This window comes from Octopus sinensis, linkage group LG10, assembly GCF_006345805.1.
Source record: "Octopus sinensis linkage group LG10, ASM634580v1, whole genome shotgun sequence".
NCBI classification, from domain to species: domain Eukaryota; kingdom Metazoa; phylum Mollusca; class Cephalopoda; order Octopoda; family Octopodidae; genus Octopus; species Octopus sinensis.
The window spans coordinates 70,732,149-70,754,826 of NC_043006.1; the positions used below are offsets into that span (position 1 = coordinate 70,732,149).

The 22,678-nt window shown below is 38.7% G+C and overlaps 1 protein-coding gene across 7 annotated transcripts in view; it reads left to right on the forward strand.

Moving 5' to 3' along the window:
• LOC115216424 (ras-associated and pleckstrin homology domains-containing protein 1) overlaps positions 1-22,678 on the forward strand; it is a 529,703-nt gene that overhangs the window by 356,525 nt on the left and 150,500 nt on the right. For all 7 annotated transcript variants that reach the window (XM_029785747.2, XM_036506776.1, XM_036506775.1 and 4 more), the window contains one exon: positions 9,194-9,305. In XM_029785747.2, coding sequence (XP_029641607.1) covers positions 9,194-9,305 — 112 coding nt within the window. The remainder of the gene's footprint in view (positions 1-9,193; positions 9,306-22,678) is intronic.

The following is a 22,678-nucleotide window of genomic DNA, read 5'->3' on the forward strand; positions in this document are numbered from 1 at the left end:
GTGACTGAATGCACACCAACATGGGACAGCTGCCCCCATAGTAGGAATCTCTGATATTGGACATACTTCATGTTAGTTTCATCAGCCATACTCCTCTACGCTGGCTTAGACCATGTTTTGAAGAGGGTATTGATTTTGGATTTTTCCTTCACCTTAATTGATTACTTTCACTACCGCTAAGGAGCTCAATCTACCCTTACAAAAATCTATTTAAGCCATTGATGGGACTCTGAGAGGTATTACCGTTCCAGATCAGATCAGACCTGGGAGTAATGATAATTAAGGGGCCACTCCATGTTCCTCACAACTCCAAATCTCCTGAACTGGAGCTTCACCACTGGATGTTGTTTGGTGTCATTTCAAAGATGTGTGTGTGTGTCTCTTTCTCTGTCAACCTATCTATCTATTTATCTATCTATCTATCTATCTATCTACCTATCTACGTCTATCTAGCTATCTATCTGTCTGTCTTTTTCTTCCTTTCTTTCTTTCTTTTTTTCTTTCTTTCTTTCTTCCCTCCACCTTAAATGTATGTTATGTTTCAGTAATTCACTGCTGCTATTTGGGGATTTACTGTTTTGTGTGTGTGTCTGTGGTAACAACTGAAAACATTGATAACAAGGACTAGGACAGTTTTTGTCTGTGTGAAAGGTCAAGGTTATACATTGTGTCACTTCCACCTAACACAAAGGATCCCCCCCCTTCCCATTGTGTGTATGTGGTGGTGGGCGGAGCAGGTAGATGACATCATACAGTGTGTAACTGTTACAGTACACACTACCACCACCAATATATTTATTGGGTGGGACTGAGGGTAGTAGCTATCATACAATTTATAAATGTGTCTCAGTATGGTGGCCACCACAAAGTTACATTGAAAACAAAGGGAGTGGTTGAAATGAACATGATTAAAAAGTTGATATAAATTAAAAACAGAAATGTAACAATCATATAAAATAGGCGTGGCTGTGTGGTAAGAAGCTTACTACTTAACTACATGGTTCCGAGTTCAGTCCCACTGTGTGGCACCTTGGTCAGACCAAGCCTTGTGAGTGAATTTGGTAGACGGAAACTGAAAGTAGCTCATCATATATATGTTTGTGTGTCTGTGTTTGTCCCCCCCACCATCGCTTGACAACCAATGTTGGTGTGTTTCTGTCCCTGTAACTTAGCAGTTTGGCAAAAAGAGACCAATAGAAGAAGTACTAGGCTTACAAAGAATAAGTCCTGGAGTTGATTTCTTTTACTAAAGGCGGTGCTCTAGCATGGTCACAGTCAAATGACTGAAAGAAATAAAAAAAAAATATATATGTGGTTTCAAATTTTGGCCCAAGACCAGCAATTTTGGGAGAGGAAGTAAGTCGATTACTTCAGCCCCAGTGCTCAACAAGTACTTATTTTATCAACCCTGAAAGCATGAAAGGTGTGTCGACCTCAGCGGAATTTGAAGCACAAATTTAATAACCTACCTCTACAGGGATGGAGAACCTGCACCTGGGTCTGATCAGGTACCCCCACAACTGTATTTCATACCCTCTACAATCTCCTTTCTGATTCAGTACACTCTATGTGATTTCTCATAATAAACCGCACATGAGCAATTTTGAGGGCAGTGTGGCCTAAAAGAGACCCTCATTCTGATGGTGGTTTATGTTGAAGTTGTTCATAACTTCTTCAGTTTTAATTAATACCCTGTTTTTAACAACCTCCACGTAATTAGAGCCTGTCTCTCTCTGGCCAAATTGACATCAGCAGGATTTGAACACAGAATGTAAAGAATCAGAACAAGTACCACTCTCGTTTACTCTTTTACTTGTTTCAGTCATTTGACTGTGGCCATGCTGGAGTACTACCTTAAAGCATCTTTTTTTCCGGTGTTCTAACAATTCTACCTCTGCCCTCCAAGAAGCATGAAGTGTACTAGCATAGCTAGTGTGTGTGCCGCCCAGAGTAGCCCTTCCGTTTGCCACCTCCAGACCCCATAAAAATCCTATATTGCCTACAGCAATATGAAAAGTGCCACCCCGGGCTGGACTGCTTCTATGCCCCACCCACCTCCCAGCTACGCTAGTGTTGGTGGTATTGACCCAGAGACCTGACTGATCAGAGTTGTTTATATTTCATCTACTAAATACTACAAAATTGCACATGTGTACACAAAGATATGTGCACAAGCAGGTATGCACTGGCCACCCCAGATCTATCATCAATTCTGTCTCTCCATTGCCACCCTGCTCTACTGAGCTTACCCTCCCCTACCACCACCACCACTGACATGCTGTATCAGTCCTTTCCCTTTCCACCACCACCACCTTCAGCCATAGAGTTACAGTAACATTAGATATGTGACCTATATAATAATAATGTTCATCGCACCTGACCTATTTTTCCATCATAACTGTTCACCTTTGACATTAACAACTAAAAGCACTGAATTATGGTGGGAGGGTGGTGGGAGGAGACTCAATTTCTGTCTTGGTCCTTAACTTTGCTGTGGTGGTGGCGGCGGCAGCTGTTGTTGTTGTTGTTGTTGTTATAAGTGGTTGTAGTGGTGGTTATAGAATGTCTTCTCTCCTCGCACAGTACCGAAGTTCCCTTGTTTCAAAGTCCCACCTCTTACTTTTCTGTGTTTCCATTCCGTCTTTCTCATTTTCATTCTGTCTAGCTTCCACACACACACACACACACACACACACACACACACACACATACTCCCTATACATAAAACTACCAAAAACTTCAAAAGAGGAGTTAATTCTATAATCATTTCTTCAAATCAACTTAATTAATGAAACATTTATTAATGAATCATTTTAGTTTTGATATTGTTGTTATCCCTTCCTCAGAAAGTTTTTTTAAGGAAAGGGACATGTGTATTGAGTTGTAATATTGTTTTTAATGCAAGGCGGCGAGCTGGCAGACATGTTAGCACAACGGGCAAAATGCTTAGCAGTATTTCGTCTGCTGTTATGTTCTTCTGCCGAGGTCAACTTTGCCTTTCATCCTTTCAGGGTCGATTAAATAAGTACCAGTTACGCACCGGGGTTGATATAATTGACTTAATCCGTTTGTCTGTCCTTGTTTGTCATCTCTGCGTTTAGCCCCTTGTGGGTAGTAAAGAAATAGGTATTTCATCTGTTTTACATTCTGAGTTCAAATTCTGCCAAGGTCGACTTTGCCTTTCATCTTTTCAGGGTTGATAAATTAAGTACCAGTTACACACTGGGGTCGATGTAATCGACTTAATCCCTTTGTATGTCCTTGTTTGTCCCCTCTATGTTTAGCCTCTTGTGGGCAATAAAGAAATAAAAAAACGTTAGCACGCCAGGCAAAATGATTAGCAGTATTTCGTCTTTCTTTACGTTCTGAGTTCAAATTCTGCCAAGGTCGACTTTGCCTTTCATCCTTTCGGGGTTGATAAATTAAGTACCAGTTGCGTACTGGGTCGATCTAATCAACTGGCCCCTCCCTAAAAATTTCCTGCCTTGTGCCTAGAGTAGAAAAGAATATTGTTTTTAATGTTATCCATCAATCAATCTATCTATCTTTCTTTCTTTCTTTTGATCTATACCTCTCTGTCTGTCTGTCTCTCTCTCTCTCTCTCTCTCTCAGCGCCTGGCTACCTGTTTGTCTACCCTTGTCTGAATACCTGTCTTTCTCTCTGTCTGTCCATCTGTTTATCACTCTATCCAACCATCTGCCTCTCTCTCTTTCTCTCTCTCTCTCTCTGGCTATCTATCTCTCTAGCTAGCTAGTTAGCTATCTATCTACCAGTCTGTCTCTCAATCTGACTATTTATCTGTCTATGTATTGATCAATCTCTCTGCCTTCTTGTCTATCTGTTTGTCTCTTCTATTACCTACCTACCTATCTATCTATCTATCTATCTATCTATCTATCTATCTATCTATCTATCTATCTATCTATCTATCACTTGCCTCTCTACCTCTGTATCCATTTCTGTCTGCATCATCATGTCATGCTGCCTCTGTGTGTGCATGCGTGCATGTGCCACTAAAAGGAGTACTAGCAATATACTGGAACTGATTCAGTGAACCATTCGTTCCTGGTTTCCTTATTAAAAAAAAAAAAAGAAAAAAGTCCCTGACCCTAAGCAAGAAATAACTGTTTACACAGCTGAAATCTCTGTATTGAACTGACTGACATGTTTTGTGGGGCACCAGGTCAGCTCTGATTCACCACACCTATGACACACCACACACTAACCAACCTGAACAACTAGGTGCAATATGACCCATATAGCAATTTTTCCAGATATATCATGTTTTCATGTAACTGACAACCATACTGTACTTGAAGCCGTTCTGTGATCAATGGTGTAGGGCAGTGCTACTCAAAGTGGAGCTCCAAGGACCAGTGCCAGTCTGCGAGTTTCCAGAAAAGAAAGAAACATTATAAAATTCTTATGTAATTTTGTATTATTTGTTTACCGTTTGCCAGCCTCATCTGGCACCTGTGTCGGTGGCACATAAAAACACCATCCGAGCGTGGCCGTCTGCCAGCCTCGTCTGGCACCTGTGTCGGTGGCACATAAAAACATCATCCGAGCGTGGCCGTCTGCCAGCCTCGTCTGGCACCTGTGTCGGTGGCACATAAAAAACACCATCCGAGCGTGGCCGTCTGCCAGCCTCGTCTGGCACCTGTGTCGGTGGCACATAAAAAACACCATCCGAGCGTGGCCGTTTGCCAGCCTCGTCTGGCACCTGTGTCGGTGGCACATAAAATCACCCACTACACTCTCGGAGTGGTTGGCGTTAGGAAGGGCATCCAGCTGTAGAAACACTGCCAGATCTGACTGGACTGGTGCAGCTTTCGGGCTCCCCAGACCCCAGTTGAACCGTCCAACCCATGCTAGCATGGAAAGCGGACGTTAAATGATGATGATGATGATGATGAAAATAAATATAAGATTAAAAATTTGTCAACTTTTATTATATTCATCATATATTTTGTTTCCGGTATAAATTAATATTGCTAAGAAATATTACCGGTCCCTGGCACAATGGAAAAAAAAAAACTACCAGTACGCCACTGCAGATAGTTTGAGAAGCACTGACATAGGGTACAGTGGTGATAGTCTGGGCATATAACATTATCTCTTCTGTCCAGTCTATTTCTCTGTGGTTTCAGGTTCTCATGATTACATCAGAGGCAAGTGAAACAGTTGCTGTTCCTATGTGTACCCACCAGCAGTACAGTGTTTGGTGTCAGGGATTTTGCAGCTATTTCTCTTTGGGGTGTTGTACATGTATCTGTGTCTGAAGTGTCATACATGTATCTGGAGTGTTGTACATGTCTCGAGTCTCCTACTTGTTTCTGGAGTCTTCTATGTGTTTGTGAAATGTTCTCCATGTGCTTGGAGTGCTGTACCTGTGTTTGGAGTGTTCTACATGTGTCTAGAGTGTTATACTTGTGTCTGGCTTTTAATATGGTAAATCAGTGGAACCATTAGAACCATTTGGGTGTTTGATTCAGTTCTCTGTTGAATGCAGTTTTTCCTTTCATCTTTCCTTTGATGATAATTAAAATATCAGTCCAGGAAGGTGGAGTGACAGAATTGTTAGAGGGTCAGCTGGGTTGCAAATTCAAAATTCCATGTAGAATACCATTATTGTGGTATTGTTATATGTTACATTATTGTTACGTGTGGCAACATGTAACAAAGTATCACCTGGAATCGAACACATGACCTTACAATTGTGGCCCGAATACCCCAACCCCTAAGCCACACATCTTCACACTGCTATATTTGTAGCTGTATAAAATATATTTTATATTCTTTTCTACTCTAGGCATAATGCCCAAAATTTTTGGGGAGGGGGCCAGTCGATTAGATCGACCCCAGTATGCAACTGGTACTTAATTTATCAACCTTGGCGAAATTTGAACTCAGAATGTAAAGACAGACGAAATACGACTAAGCATTTTTCCTGATGTGCTAACATTTCTGCCAGCTCACTGCCTTTTATATTGCTGTATTTATAGCTGTATAAAATATATTCTATATAACTGTAGTTTTGTTCAAATTTATTTTAAATGAATTATGTTTATATAACTGCTGTGTTGTTCAGATAAATATATTGTATTTTGGCGTTGTTTTGTTCCACTTTATTTAAAAACAAAGAAATTAGAAACAGCCAGGAAATAGGTGATGGTAATATAATGTTTAAAAATTTTTACTTTGATGTAAAATATCAATACAGAATTTGTTTGCAAGTTTTTGGTTGTTTTAATGTCAGGGAATAAAAACATATTGTAAAATATGTTGTAAAGTAGAATTTGAATCATTTTTAAATTATTGATAATGTCTGGCTTAAAAACTGAATCAAACAAGCCAGCATAGGAGACTCTAGACTTGCTTGAAATTGCAGCTAAATTTCTCTTTAATTACACATAGCTTCCTTAAAAAGGTAAATAGATGTGATGATATGAAGGAGAAAAGGTAGGTGGGAGGTCACAGGTGGAAAGCCTTTGATCTTGGCTCTACTTGATCTGAGCTGACATGAAGCTGAACAACTGGAATTAAAATCCTTTCTACAAAGGCAGTGAGCTGGCAAAATCATTAGCACAATGGGTGAAATGCTTAATGGTATTTTGTCCATCTTGTCTTGACTTTCTGAGGTCAACATTGCCTTGCATGCTTTCAAGGTTGATAGAGTAAGTACCATATGAGCATAGGGGTGATGTAATTGACTTAATTACTCCTGGGTAAGAATATAAAAACTACAACCCTCTGCTGATCCATTTCAAATCAGTGTAGCAGAGTAGGCTCATCAAAATCACTATGACCTCAAGCTCAAATTCATGGCCTACACATCAGACTGTGGCTGGTGGAGAGAACATATTGAGGCCTTTGTCCTGCAGTGGATGAGTATGGACAATCCAATCCTACTAGAGGCACAAAGCCTGAAATTTAGTGTGAGGGGCTAATTGATTACATTGATCCCAGAGCTCTACTTGGACATATTTTATCGACCCCCAAAACGATGAAACCCCAGCAGAATTTGAACTCAGAATCTAAAGATGGACGAAATGCTAAGCATTTTGTCTGGTCTGCTAACAATTCTGCCAGCTCACTGCTTTGGAATTAAAATGTAAGAAGGAAGGAAGAAACATTTCTTCCTTAAAAATCAAGAATATTAAAAACATCTTGACCTTCCTAACTTTTACTTGTTTCTGTCATTAGATTGTGGCCATACTGAGGCACCACCTAGGAGGGTTGAACAAATTGAGTCTAGTACTTATTCTTTAAATATGATACTTATTCTATTGGTCTCATTTGCTTGAAACAGTTATGGGGATGTAAACAAACACTGGTTGTCAAGTGGTGGGGGAAGGGACACAATGACACATGCACATATATATACATATATATATTTTTATATACACTGGGATTCCACGTAGTTTCCATTTACCAAATTCATTCAAAAGTCATTGGTTCACCTAGGCGATAATAGAAGACACTTGCTCAAGGTGCTGTGTAGTGGAACTGAACCCAAAATCACATGGTTGGAAGCAATCTTCTTAACCACACAGTCCCTCATTTCAAACAAACTGTGTGATAATTAAAACTAATTGTATCGTTAATGTTAAAATCCCAAAATAATTCTAGTATTTGTCTGGGATTGTCTGCCTGTCATCAGGGGATTTATTGGTGAATGAGGGAGACACGGGCCTTGCTTGGAATGTTGTCAGCATTCACATCTCTCCATGGCATACAAACTTTTGTGTTTGTGTGTGTGTGTGTGTGAAAGTACTCAATACATGTAGTAGTGTTTATTTATTCATTTGAAAATGATGAGTCACTTTGTTACTCCTTAGTTTTCTCATTGCATGTGATCCTTGGGGCAATGCACACACATAAGCGTGAGTTGGTGTGTGTGCATGTATATATATATATATATAGAGAGAGAGAGGGGGGGGATTTCGTTTGTCATCTGAAGGATGTCATCATCATCTGGGTTAAAAATTGAATTGAACACACCAGCAGAGGAGCCTCTCAATCTGCTGGAAATAGCAGCTATTGTAATGTGTCTGTATATATACAGAATAATAATAGATATTAATAATTAATGTGTGTATACAGAATAAGAATAAATATTAATAGTTAATAATAATAATGTAGAATGATAATAATTATATAATTATTCTCTATGAAATAGAAAATAACATTTTGTTTATTTAAGAGAGAGAGAGAGTGTGTGTTACATTATAATGTAATATGTTATATCTCATATCAGTTTCATTTTCCTTACACATCGTCATATATTGTTTCACAGTGAGTTGAAATTGGATTTATTTTTTCATTTCTCGATTATTTACATTTTCAAGTCAAGAGACGTTATAAAACCACATTTGTAAACATATTATAATTATGTTATTCATTTTATTATCACCTTTTGTAATGCCATATTATCGACAGAATTACTGCTTTTCTATTTACTTTGAGCCATTATTCAGCATAAAAAAACCATCAGTATCTAAGTTACTTATAATGAAATATATTTCTTTCTTGTTATCAAAGCTATAAAAGTCTTCAAAGTGATTGCTAAAATATATTGGTATTGATCATAAATATTCAATATTAGCAAATATAAAGCTGCTGTCTTGGAAATCAAAATTAACTAATTATTTTGATTTAAATTCCTGGCTGAAACTTAATGACAATTATAGAATCTGTTATTTCATTTTGTTTGGGTTTTTTTTTTTCATGTGTGAGTGTGTGTGTGTTTTAATTGTTCAGTATTTCTAAATCTCCACAAAACAATATAAATATATATGCGTAAAATACTTTTATATACACACATGCGCACACATACACACACACACACATATATATGTGTGTGTGTGTGTGTATATATATGTATATGTATATATATGTATGTGTGTGTGTATACCAATAAGATACTTATGTAAGGAGGGGCTGCAGCATCACTTGATTTGATTAAGGATTGTTTATTAGCTGGTCATAAGTTAATCACAGCTCAACTTGTGATCTAAGCACAAGACACCGCTTCTGCCTCTTGGTTGGTGAATCTGATAAAAGGGTCAAAAGTATAACAACATTAGGCCAGGAAATAAAATAACAACGAACTGTTGTGTGTATGGGTTTTTCATAAAAACAATATTTACTTTGAGAAATATTTCATATTGTGTCTCTGTATCTTTGCAGGCTCTCGATTCTGATGGCAGTAATACAGGAACAGTTCGACGTAGAAATAAAACAGTGGTGACACCAAAGATGGCAATGGAAAGTTTCAGATTATCTTTTCTCAACAATGAAGGTAAATGACTTTAAAGATTTGGAGGTTTTTTTTGTTTCAGCATTTAAAAAAAATTTTTTTTTTTACTGCTGCTGTTGACATCTTAAAAGAATGAAATCTTTTGAATAGCTTCAAGAAATCTCATATTGCTCCTTTATGATAGCATTATACCCATAACAAGAATATACAATACAGTTCTATATTTAAGAGATGAGGAATTATATACATTATTTACATTTGATGGGTATTTGTCCTCATCTTGTTTGTTGTTAACACAATGTTTCAGCTGATATACCCTCCAGCCTTCATCAGGTGTCTTGGGGAAATTTCAAACCTGGGTTCTCCTTCCTAAGGTATTCTTTTTCTCTAAGGAGAAATGGAGGCTTGTCCTTAATTGCCCTTAATATTAGTAACCCCTATTAGTTGTATGCATTGTGTTTTGTCTCATCTACTAAAAACTCATCAAACTTCTCTCTGTAGGGATCTCCCTAAAATTATAGGAACATACAGCAGTGTGTCCCATTGCCATTTCATACCTCCTCCACCAACTATATCTCTACTGCCCTTATTTTCCATGTTTCAAATGTGATAGCAACAATCCCAAACAATCACCCACTTCATTATCTTCACTTTCTTCTCTTTCCCAGTAACCACTACCACTATGGTTTCTATAGAGTCAGATCTTCTTCACAAACCAATGATCTATTCTTTTTATCTTGTTTCAGTCATTAGACTGTGGCCATACTGGAGCATCGTCTTGAATTTTTAGTTAAACGAATCAACCCAGTACTTTCTTTTAAAAGCCTGGTACTTATTCTATCAGTCTGTTTGCCAAACTGCTAAGTTACAGGGATGTAAACACACCAACACCAGTTCTCAAGTAGTGTTGGGAGCCAAACATAGACACACACACACATATACACACAACAGGTTTCCTTCAGTTTCCATCTACCAAATTCACTCACAAGACTTTGGGCGGCCCAAGGCTATTGTCCAAGGTGCCACACAGTGGGACTGAACCCAGAGCCATCTAGTTGGGAAGCAAACTTCTTTATTTCATTAAATTTGCCACACAGCCATACCTGTGCCTAGTGTTCTTGATAATTTTAAAGAGAGTAATATTGTTGTTAGTAACAAACAGACATGAGAAGACCATTTAACTGTCGCTGGCGGGAGAATCTCTCCGAAAAATTGTCCATTTATATGCTTCCTCCATCTCTCAAATCTTTAATCAAAATTTTCCTCTCAGTTTGCACCCTCGCAAGCACTCACAACACTCTCTCTTTCTCTCTCTCTCTCTCTCTCTCATTTGATCTACTTTTGTTTATCCTCAAGGATTGGTTATCAGCACCTCTTCTGTTTCCCTACAACCTGCTTAATTCTAACCATGTTCTCATTTTGGTGATACTGACCTTCATTCTTCAAAAACTTTTGCACACAAACCTCCTCCACATGTTGCTTAGGACCTCACACTAAAACTTTCATTGCTTTCATAAAGAGAAACCTCAAAAATATCCACTCGTATGACCACAAAAGTGGTGATGGCAGCTGTGGTTGTGGTTGTGGTGGTGGTGGTGGTGGCGACAGTAGCAGTGAATGTGGTGGCAGCTGCTGCTGCTAACTGAGTAATGGATTAAGTCAACCACCTGAGTAGGCCACAGTGAGGTTGAACTCAGACCACAAGAAGCTGGAACAATTGCCACAAGGTATCTAGTCTGATGTTCTTAGAGTTATTCAAATACACTACCCTGGATTAGTACTCTGATTGGCAAACCTGCCTTCAGTTGGATTTCAACTCAGATGACAAAGAATCCTAACAGATACTGCAAGTCATCTTGCTCTAAGCCATTAATCCACTGCTCTGGATTGGTGTGTGTGTGTGGGGGGGGGGTTATTGACTCTGAAAGGATGAAGAGCAAATCTGACCTTGGTGGAATTTGAACTCAGATCACAGAGACTCATAACAGATACTGCGAGGAATTCCCTCTGATGCTTTAATAACCCTGCGACAAATTAAGTCTACAGTCCATCTGACAATGAGCTTCTTTCCAGACAGATTACGTTGACTGGACTTTTAGTCGACCCCAAAAGTTGTAGAGGAAACACTTGCCTAAGATAACCACAGTGAAATTAAACCTTAAAACCACATGGTTGCCGAGTGATGTTCCTAACCACATAGCTACAACTGCACCCATTTCAACTCAGTACTGATGATTATAATTGGTTTATCACATCTAACTAGCTGGTTGGTGTAAAACTCAATGAACTTTCTATCCTAATGCGGAGCTGTTTCTCTCTCCCTCACTGCTTCCCTTATTGCTGGTTATTTCTCCTTCTTATATCATCAATATTTTCATCATTTTTCTTGTCCTTCTCTTCTTCACTTCCCAACTTTCCTTTCTTTTATTTCTCAATTTCCTTCTTCCTCATTCTGTATCTCCCATTATCACTAACCCTACCCATCTCCCCACTGAGTTCAACCTGCCAGCACCAGTTTATTATTATTTAATCAGGGTACCCCAATTATCGTTACACTTGGCTGTCTGTTTGTCCTTGGATGTGTATGTTTTACCATCATCACCATCACCACTATTATCATCATCATCATCACCACCATGGACACCATCATCATCACTACCATCACCATCAACACCATCACCATCAACCCCTCCATCACCATAATTATTGCTATCATCATCATCACTCCCATAGCCACAAATACCATTACCATCTTTATATAATCAATAGATCCGACCTGCTATAATCATTGACACAGCATGTAAGGTTCTGCTACAGCAATAACTACTACTACTACTACTCTACTACCACCACCACTACCACTACTACCACTACATCCCTAGATGGATCAATGATGGAACCTCTATGTGGGTGTTCAATGTACTAGAAATAGCAGCGAAAATCTATATCACATTCCATCCAGCTGTCTTAGAAAAGGATTTGTTGAATATCGTTGGTCCTGAGTATCTTATACATAAGAAGAATTCTGGATGGTCACAGCTGGAATGGCTTTGAACATGGATCTGCTTGATCATGGTTGACTTGGAGCTAAACAGCAACCCTCAACTCCACCCTCGCCAATATTTTCACACCAATCAGTTCAGGGCTTCTCTGAAAAAAAGAAAAAAAAAGTATTTAACAGGAATTAGTGGTGTGTGTATGTGTATGTTGAAGTGTGTCTGTGTTGAGATATGAATATGTATTGATGTGTTATAAAAAATTGAAATTTGATGCTGAAATTTAGTGAGTGTGTGGTAGGTGTGTGAACGTTGCAGCTGTATACTACTGTGGAGGGGAGGGGGGTTGTGCATACATGCATACACACACATATATACACACATACACACACTCACCTATATACATACATGCACATACACATACATGCACAAACACACACATGCACATATATGTATCCATGTACACACTTGCATATATACATGCACACACACACACACACTCATACACACATACATACACACTCGCATATATATACATACATACACACATATACACACATGCACATACATACATGCATACATACATACATACACACATACATAAACACACACATGCACATATATATCCACACACACACACTCATACATACACACTTGCATATATACACGTGCACATATACACACATACATACACAAACACACACATGCACATATATCCACACACACTCACTCATACATACATATATATACATACACACACATACATACATACATACATACACAATCTCATATGTACAATATGTATATCCACACACATATACACAAACACACACACATACACATATACAAAAGTATGTGCGTATGTATATATGTGTATGTTTGTTTAGTTCTGTGTCTCAGCTGCAGAAATATCTTCCACTAATCACCTTATCATACACACACACATGCGCATAATCCACACACACACTCACTTATACATATGTACATACACACTCACATATACATACATACATATATACACACATACACTAATCACCAAAACCTGTTTTATTCCCCATCGTACACTTTTACTACGCCACACACACACACTGTAACATACTATACCACACACACACTCCATACCATTTAAAACCATGCCATACTACATCATACACTCTATGCCATACTACAGCATATGCTATTCTGTACATAATTATACCATATTCCTTGACATACACTGTGCCATACTATACCTATTTCTTTACTGCCCACAAGGGGCTAAACACAGAGGGGACAAACAAGGACAGACAAATGGATTAAGTTGATTACATTGACCCCAGTACATAACTGGTACTTAATTTATCAACCCCGAAAGGATGAAAGGCAAAGTCGACCTCGGCGGAATTTGAACTCAGAACGTAACAGCAGACGAAATACCGCTAAGCATTTCGCCTGGCATGCTAACGATTCTGCCAGTTCGCCACTTTATGCCATACTATACCATACAAACACTAACTTAGCTTTCCGTTGAGTGCAATGACAAGGGTTCCTGATGATTTGATCAACAGAACTGCCTGCTTGTGAAATTAATGTGCCAGTGGCTGAGTACTCCACAGACATGCATACACTTAATGTAATTCTCAAGAAGATTCAGAGTGTGACACACCAAATGTGACATGGTTGGCTCTTTGAAATGCTGGTACATCTCATTTTTGCCAGCTGAGTGAACTGGAGCAATGAAAAATAAAGTGTCTTGCTCAAGAACACAAAGTGTTGCCAGGAATCGAACTCATGGCCTTATGATCATGGGCTGAATACCCTAGCTAGTAGGCCTTGCACCTTCACATACACATTTTACACAATACTACACTGAAGGATCAACAGGGAATATCTGACTTGTTTGATCCATGAAAATATTGACTCATTTTATTAAAAGTGTAACTGGGCCGAGTATTCCACAGTCATGTCTACCCTCAGTGTAATCGTGAAATAGAATCGACATGGCTTTGTGAATGACAAGTGTGACCATTTCAATGACAGATTTATTGCATTCAATGGGCTTCCACACAGTTTCTGTTGATCCTGATTTGCTCACAGGGCTTAGGTTGACCTCAAGCTACTTAAATATAAAAATTCATACCCAAGCTACTGCAATGTGGGATCGAACTCAAAATATCATGATTACAAAGCAAACTTGTGAACCATTCTGCCATGTTGATAACCTATTACACAGTTTACTATGTTTATGATTGGCCATCACAATTGATGATGGCTATCTTCTTTGTTATCAGTGGATACTTGGGTGTCTGTACATCACAAACCATGTTATTGTTTTACTGTTGATCCTTTCATGTCTCTGCTTGTTAACAAACAGCAGCTTCAGAGGATGAAGCTATGCAAGCAACCAGAGAGTCTTTATTGCTACCATTGTCTAAGCTACACCCTACTATATGCTCTTATACAAAGAAGCAATGGAAATGAGAGCATTTCATCCTCACGGAAACATGTGATACTCCGACTGCCTCAACAACAATGAACACTCCTCTTACCCAAGACTTATAATCCATTTAGCAGGAACAGATATCTATGCAAAGATATTTATACATACATACAGGGCTGTGGAGTCAGAGTTGTAGAGTCGGAGTCAGAAACAGTTAAGGGGTAGCTGGAGTCGGAGTCGGTAAAACTATACAGACTCCGACTCACAATATATTTATTCTTTAATATAAAGAGGTGGGAGCACATTTCCCTGTATCATTATCTCTACTGAGATAGATCCAGTGACAACAGTGATCCAAGATGACAAGGACTTCCTCTCCCAGCTGCTGGAGGCTACTGGAAATCCAGTCTGTTAGAAACTACCTTCAGCATTTAGATTCTTCAGTCAAATGTAAAGCTTATTTATTCACATTGTTTTCAATTAATCATACATTTTCTCACAGATTTTGATATTTGAACAATGTGATTGTATATTCTTAGATTGGCATTGTAGGATAGGTGAAAGAGGCCAGATCTAGTCACCGAGAACATAAAACAGGTTGAATTATTTGGCCAGATATGTCTGGTTTAAATGCTAAAGGGTTAAAGCTGACTGCCACACCTTGTTTTTCCCTCAGGGTGTGCTCCCCTACCACTTGTCTTTGTGGACTCACCCCACAAGATAGCAAGGCAGAGCAGAGAATTTATACCCACCACAGTTAAGGAATTCCTACCTACTCCTCTCCTAGACAGATGTTCTGACAACAGTTAAGGGACCATCACTCCCAAAGGGGTCTTACATGTACTCATTCACCTTCTGAGTTATTTCTATATCCCTACCTGCTATTACTAAGTAGCTATTAACCCTATACTAGCAACAAATGCTACAATATATGACAGGCTCCTGGCAGAAACGTTAGCATGCCCGGAGAAATGCTTAGCTGTATTTCATCTGTTTTTATGTTCTGAGTTCAAATTTCACTGAGGTCAACTTTGCCTTTCATCCTTTCAGGGTCGATAAATTAAGTACCAGTTGCATACTGAGGTTGATCTAATCAACTGGCTCCATCCCCCAAAATTTCGGGCTTTGTGCCTAGAGTAGAAAAGAATATATGACAGGCTCAAAATGAAGCAGAGAACAACTTGCATTTAAATTCTGTGTATATTAAATTATCATTCATACATACATACAGGGCTGTGGAGTCGGAGTCAGAAACAGTTAAGGGGTAGCTGGAGTCAGAGTCAGTAAAACTATACCGACTCTGACTCACAATATCTTTATTCTTTACTATAAACCAGTTATAACACATAGGCCTACTCAAAGTACAAGAGTATGCATATGCTTTATGAGATATGTAGACTACAATCACTTAATTACATAAAGAGGAGTCGGAATCAGAGTCAGAAGTGTCAACAGTAGAGGAGTCAGAGTCAAAGTTTTTTGTTTCGACTCCACAGCCCTGCATACATACATAAATACATACACACATACATATCTATGTATATATGTACATATGGAGATGCATGGACTCACAATCGTAAGGTTGTGGTTTAAATTCCTGGACCAGGCAATGTGTTGAGTCCTTGAGCAAAACACTTCATTTCAATTTGCTCCAGTCCACTCAGCTGGCAATAATGATAATCCTATGACAGGCCGGGTTCTGTCCTGGGAGGAATATGCACACCAGAGAAACCGGGAAACCAGCCCAATGCCACTTATGGAGTAGTGTGCACTAACCAACAAACACACATACATACGTACGTACGTATCAGGGACATGCCACCTGGGTAGGCAAGGTAGGCAGTGCCTACCCTGAATAAAATAGATCGATAGCAATATTTTCTTTTTATGGCAAAATATGCACCTACTTCAACAAAATTATGAAGGTTAATCTAATTACTATGCTTAAAATACAAAATATTTTATTTTTTTGTAGATTAGGTAGGCATAATTCGCCCCTCCCTTTCAATCTCAGTATTAAAGCTATGCATAGTATTGCTGTAGTACATGTGGTGCGTACATTCCTACAACAACGTTTTCTTTACGTACTATAAAACCTCCAATTCAGTCACGTGCCTGTTTCGCTTATTTTTTTTTTTTTTGTGTGTGCTTTACTACATAAATGTCACCAACTGAGTAATTACTGACGGCACATGCTTGGTACATATGTATGTATATTTGTGTGTGTGTGTGTGTGTAGTATAGAAACTTTATAGTGATAGTGTACTACAGGAAATATTGTGTTGCCCCCTGGTCAGTTTAGTTCAAGTGAAACTGAGACACAGACGTAGTCATCTGAACAACTAGGCATGATCCACAGGTCATATTCCCAGTTATATCAGCTCTTTTCTCAGTGAGGACCACACTACAGTCTATTTCTCTGCTCCTGCAGATACTGCAAGCTCCAGCATGTTGCAATGAATAGTATTGGTTACAGTATGATGGTGGATAGTGGCATTTGAGAGTAAAGAACCAGGACCAATTTGATTTAATAGCCTGTCACTTCAGTCAGACTGTTACATTGTAGAAAAAGTGAATTCAACACTAAGCTAAGCTGTCAGGACTGACTCCATCAAACGCAGATTAGGGATCATCCTGTGGTTAGTTTAGGTAACATTGCCCCTGCTGAGGGACCAGTCCTGGAACGCCAGCATGTGTGTAATGTATATCTGTGTATGTATGTATGTAAGTTTGTGTGTGCATGTATGTTTATAGTATTATGTTGAACTCTGTGTGTGTGTGTGTGTGTGTGTGTGTGTGTGTGTGTGTGTGTGTATAAAATATTGATGCTGAACATAAGCATACATAACTGTATAACTGTGTATTATGCACTCAAACTCTGAATGTTTGATCACAGATATGAATTCCAAAATGGCGCCTTCCTGTCAATTATGCCAAATATCATTCCTTGAAAGCGGATTTCATTCTTTACTATCACTACCACTGCCACATACCACTACTGCTACCCTATCCACCACACCCTTGTCCTCCCACCACCACTAATTAGACATCTCATGGGGTGGCCATGCAAGGAACTGATTCTATTGATATCTATCTAATTTCCCCATGATGCTCTGCTGTCCTGCGTTAACAAACTGCTTAGCTATTTATCATATTGATACAGATATACACACACACACATATATACACACATATATACATACATTCACACACACACACACATACATGCATGCATGCATATATATTGCTTCTGAGAGATCACAGATATACTTTACATCTGTATATGCAGTATGTTGGAGTATTAAATGTTTGATTATAATTATAGAGACTCCAGAGACTATATTGGTTTTAAATTTTGGCACAAGACCAGCAATTTTTTTTGGTGGGGTAAGTGGATTTCATTGACTCCCACGCTCAACTGGTACTTATTTTATCAACCCTGAAAGGATGAAAGACAAAGTCAACCTCAGCAGATTTGAATTCAGAGCATAAACACAGACGAAAATCTGCAAAGCATTTTGTCCAGTACGCTAACAAATCTGCCAAATTGCCATTCTACACTAGAGAATGTATTGCAGTGGTTCCGAACATTTTCGGGTTGCCGCCCCTCCCCCCTCCCTCCCCCTCAACACCCAGGCCACATTCCTAGTACCCTCACCCCAACTAACCATCACAAGCATAGACCACTTTCTGAAGCAAACTGTATTTCACAAATAAAACTTAACCTAATGAACCCATTACTTTGTTGTTTTTCCATGAATCGCCACCCCATTATCATCCCAATTTTTCCATGAATCGCTACCCCATTGTCACCCCACCTTTCTTCAATGCCCCCTTGGAACTTTCCACTTGGGGAACCACTGATGTATTGAATGCTCCTTTTCTAATCGTCCCACTGGTATTGTTCTTGACTCTAGAGATGGTATCGCCCACATTGTTTCCATTTGTTCCCCATGTCATCCTCCAGTTGTACTTGCCTATTTGTGATGTTACTATTTCATGAAGATCCCTACTTAGTACAGTTACACATTCACCACAGCCACCAAGTGAGTGCATCGGGATATTGGTCAAGTATGTAGCTTCAAAACAACAGAAAAGTGAAATGAACAGAGGTTGTGATAGAAAATGAGTGTTACAAGATCTTGTAGGACTTCACCATAAAGATTGACCATACTATTATGGCAGGAAGACGACCAGACATGGCTATAGAAGACAGAATAAACGAACAGACACCAAGGAGAAATTATGCTATGTTGCCCTTGACTTTGAGCAAAAAATGGCTACCACTCTTTCTTCATCACATCTTGAAAAGAGTTGTGAATTGCTTGAAGGCCAAGTTATCACCATTATGTATTGGAAGGTTTATGGGCTTGGTTCTCAGTGCCATGAAGGTAAAAATTATGGCTATCCTTGAGTGTATATGCTCTCCATTTTTGTGCTTCTCTTTCCACCTTCCAGTAGATGTGGATCAGCAAGCAAGAATATGATAAACCTGGTCCATCCGTTGTCCAGTGCAAATGCTTCTTCCAAGATGTTTACTTTCTTTCTAACCCATAATTATATACATTATTATTATTATTATTATTATTATTATTATTAAGGTGGTGAGCTGGCAGAATCATTAGCACGTTGGACAAAATGCTTAGCAGTATTTCGCCCGTCGCTCCAATCTGAGTTCAAATTCCACCGAGGTTCACTTTGCCTTTCATCCTTTCAGGGTCAATAAATTGAGTACTAGTGAAACACTGGGGTCGATGTAATCGACTCATCCCCTCCCCCAAAATGGCTGCCCTTGTAACAAAATTTAAAGCCATTATTATTATACATATACATGTGTATCTGCATATCTTAATAATTGTCTTACATAGGTTATCTTGGTCTAGATCTGTTCTTATTTGAAGCTGCTACTCTCCAAAAATGAATTGGGGACCACATCTCACTTATATGTTTCATTTTGGGCTTGGTTTCTATACATGGATGTCCTTCCTAACACCAACTACCTTATATAGTACACTAGATGTATTTCGTCATGCCACAAACACTAGGGAGGTTGATAGGCTGATTACAGCAGGGGTCATATAAAATATTGATTGGACATGTTTGCAGGTTTTGGTAATGAGATATAATCAATTTGATCTCAGTGCATAACTGGTGCTTATTTTAGTGATCTCAGAAGGATGAAAGGTGAAGTTAGTCTTAAGCAAGACTTGAACTCAGACTGTTTAGAGTCATTACTAAATATTCTTTTTATACAAGGCCTGATATTTTGGGGGAGGAGGCCAGTTAATTAGATTGACCACAGTGCGCAACTGGTACTTAATTTATTGACCCTGAAAGGATGAAAGGCAAAGTTGACCTCGGTGGAGTTTTGAACTCAGAACGTAAAGACAGACAAAATACCTCTAAGCATTTCGCTCAGCATGCTAATTTTTCTACCCACTTGCCACCCAATCATTAATAAATATTGCAAGGCATTTTCGTCTGACCTTCTACTGATGTAGCCACACCACTGCTGAGGGTCAGTTGGACAAACTGTTGGCCAATTTTTTTTGTTTGGTTAACTACAGCTGTCCCCATGAGGGTACTCTACATGAGATGATTAGTACCACAGTCAGTCTGGGATCGTAGGGGTCACAGAAGATGTGATGTGCAAACTGGATAAGCAATGACAACAACATTCTCTACATTTGCCATGTGCACTGCTGCATGCATGCATGCACACACACACACACACACATCTGTGCAGCTTTGATAACCCAACACATCAGTCCCATCTGTACACTGTGTAAGGATGTGTTTATAGGGTGGGGGGAGTGCTTGATCTGATCTGTCCCCACTACCATTACCATCAATCAAGCTACTTCTTGCCACCCTTCCCCCACCGCTATTGCACCATGCCAGTACAGGATAGCTGACTGCTGCCTCACTGACCAGTCACCACTACCACCACCCACCTTAATGACGTCATTCCTGCTGAGTTATATGGATGAAGAGACCTTTTGTAAAGACTCTTGTCAGAACTGACTGACATTCAGCCACTGTTACATGTGTTTGTGTATGTATGCATCTATATATATATATGCGTGTGTGTAATTATATATATGTATATATATATACACACACACACACACATATATATATATGTATATATATACAAATATATATATATATATACAAATAGATAGAGATTATAGATATAGATATATATTTAGATATATATATATATACACATATATATATGCATATATACATATATATATATACATACATATACATATATATGTATATATATATATATATGCATATATTTATATTTGTTTGTATATATGTATATACATGTATATATATGTATATACATGTATATATATGTGTATATGTATATATGTGTATATGTATGTATATATGTGTATATATATATACACACACATGTATGTGTGTACATATATAAATATATGTGAATGTATGTGTATATCTATAATATGTGTGTGTGTGTGTGTGTGTATACATACAAATATATATATATGCATATATACACATACATCTACACAAACACACACACACATACAGACTCAACACACAATATTATATAATTAGTTCCAGCGTCTGTCCTCCAGCTGTATGTCATTTATGGAGATCACTACTAAAAGATATCAGTGAGGCCTAGGATTAGATCTTATCTCCTTTCTGATACCCACCCCACACTAATCACACAGGTCAAACCATGCTACCCTTCACCACCTGACTGTCTCAATAATATAAGCCCAACTTTGTCTGCTCAGTTCTAGTTTCTAGCCTCATTACGGAATGTCTAAGATTTCAGCAATGTTACCCTCTCATCTGTTCCTCTTGTCTGTATGAGATATTATCACCATCACCATCACCATCATCATCATCATTATCATTATCATCATCCTCATCATCATCATTACGATGTCCCGTTTTCCTTGCTTGCATGGGTTGGACAGAATTTGTTGAGGCAGATTTATTACGGCCAGTTGCTTGCCCTGTCACCAACCTTCAGCCTGTTACCAAGTATGGCGATATTTCCCAATGACCAGATATGTTTTTCGTAGAAGATTGGAAACAAAAGCTCAACGTTTGCATAACAGTTGTAGATGACTGTTAAACTCACAACTACCACATAATATCAAGGCAAAGAGATAGGAACACACACACGTTGGTAGTCTCTCGAAGTCCAAGAAAGACGGTTCTTGCCGAGTAATCTGCATGAACGATTTGTTTATAGAGATCAAATGTATGCGCTGTACATTAGCGCATTCCATCCATCAAAATTCATGTTACCTGAGCATGTTCACAGTGCATTACACACCAGGTGTTGATGAGATCACAGAGCAAGGTGAAATGCTTAGCGGTATTTCGTCTGTCTTTACGTTCTGAGTTCAAATTCCGCCAAGGTTGACTTTGCCTTTCATCCTTTCAGGGTCGATAAATTAAGTGCCAGTTGCGCACTGGGGTTGATGTAATCGACTTAATCCCTTTGTCTGTCCTTGTTTGTCACCTCTATGTTCAGCCCCTTGTGGGCAATGAAGAAATAATAAATTGAAATAAGCCTATTGTGTGTGTGTGTAATTGTGTTTATCCACCACCACTAGCTGACAACCAGTGTTGGTTTGTTTACATCGCTGTAACTTAGCAGTTTGGCAAAAGAGAAACAATATAGTAAATGCGAGGCTTGTCAAAATAATTAGTGGAGTTGACCCATTCAACTAAAACCCTTCAGTGCAGTGCACCAGCATGGCCACAGTCCAATAACCAAAACAAATAAAAGAAAGCTCTATAATGTATCTGTTTAGTGAATGCATCTTTGTGTCGTTGAAGGAGACATAATTATTCTGTCCTTAAAGGGGAGCTGTTTTCAGTACTAGAAGGAATTGTGTGGGTCTACTACTGTGAGCTAATTTTTTTTTTATCTGTGTTAAATTATTTCACCTCATCTCTCTCGTTACTGTATCCTCTTCAGGCAAAGAGAGAGAGGGAGA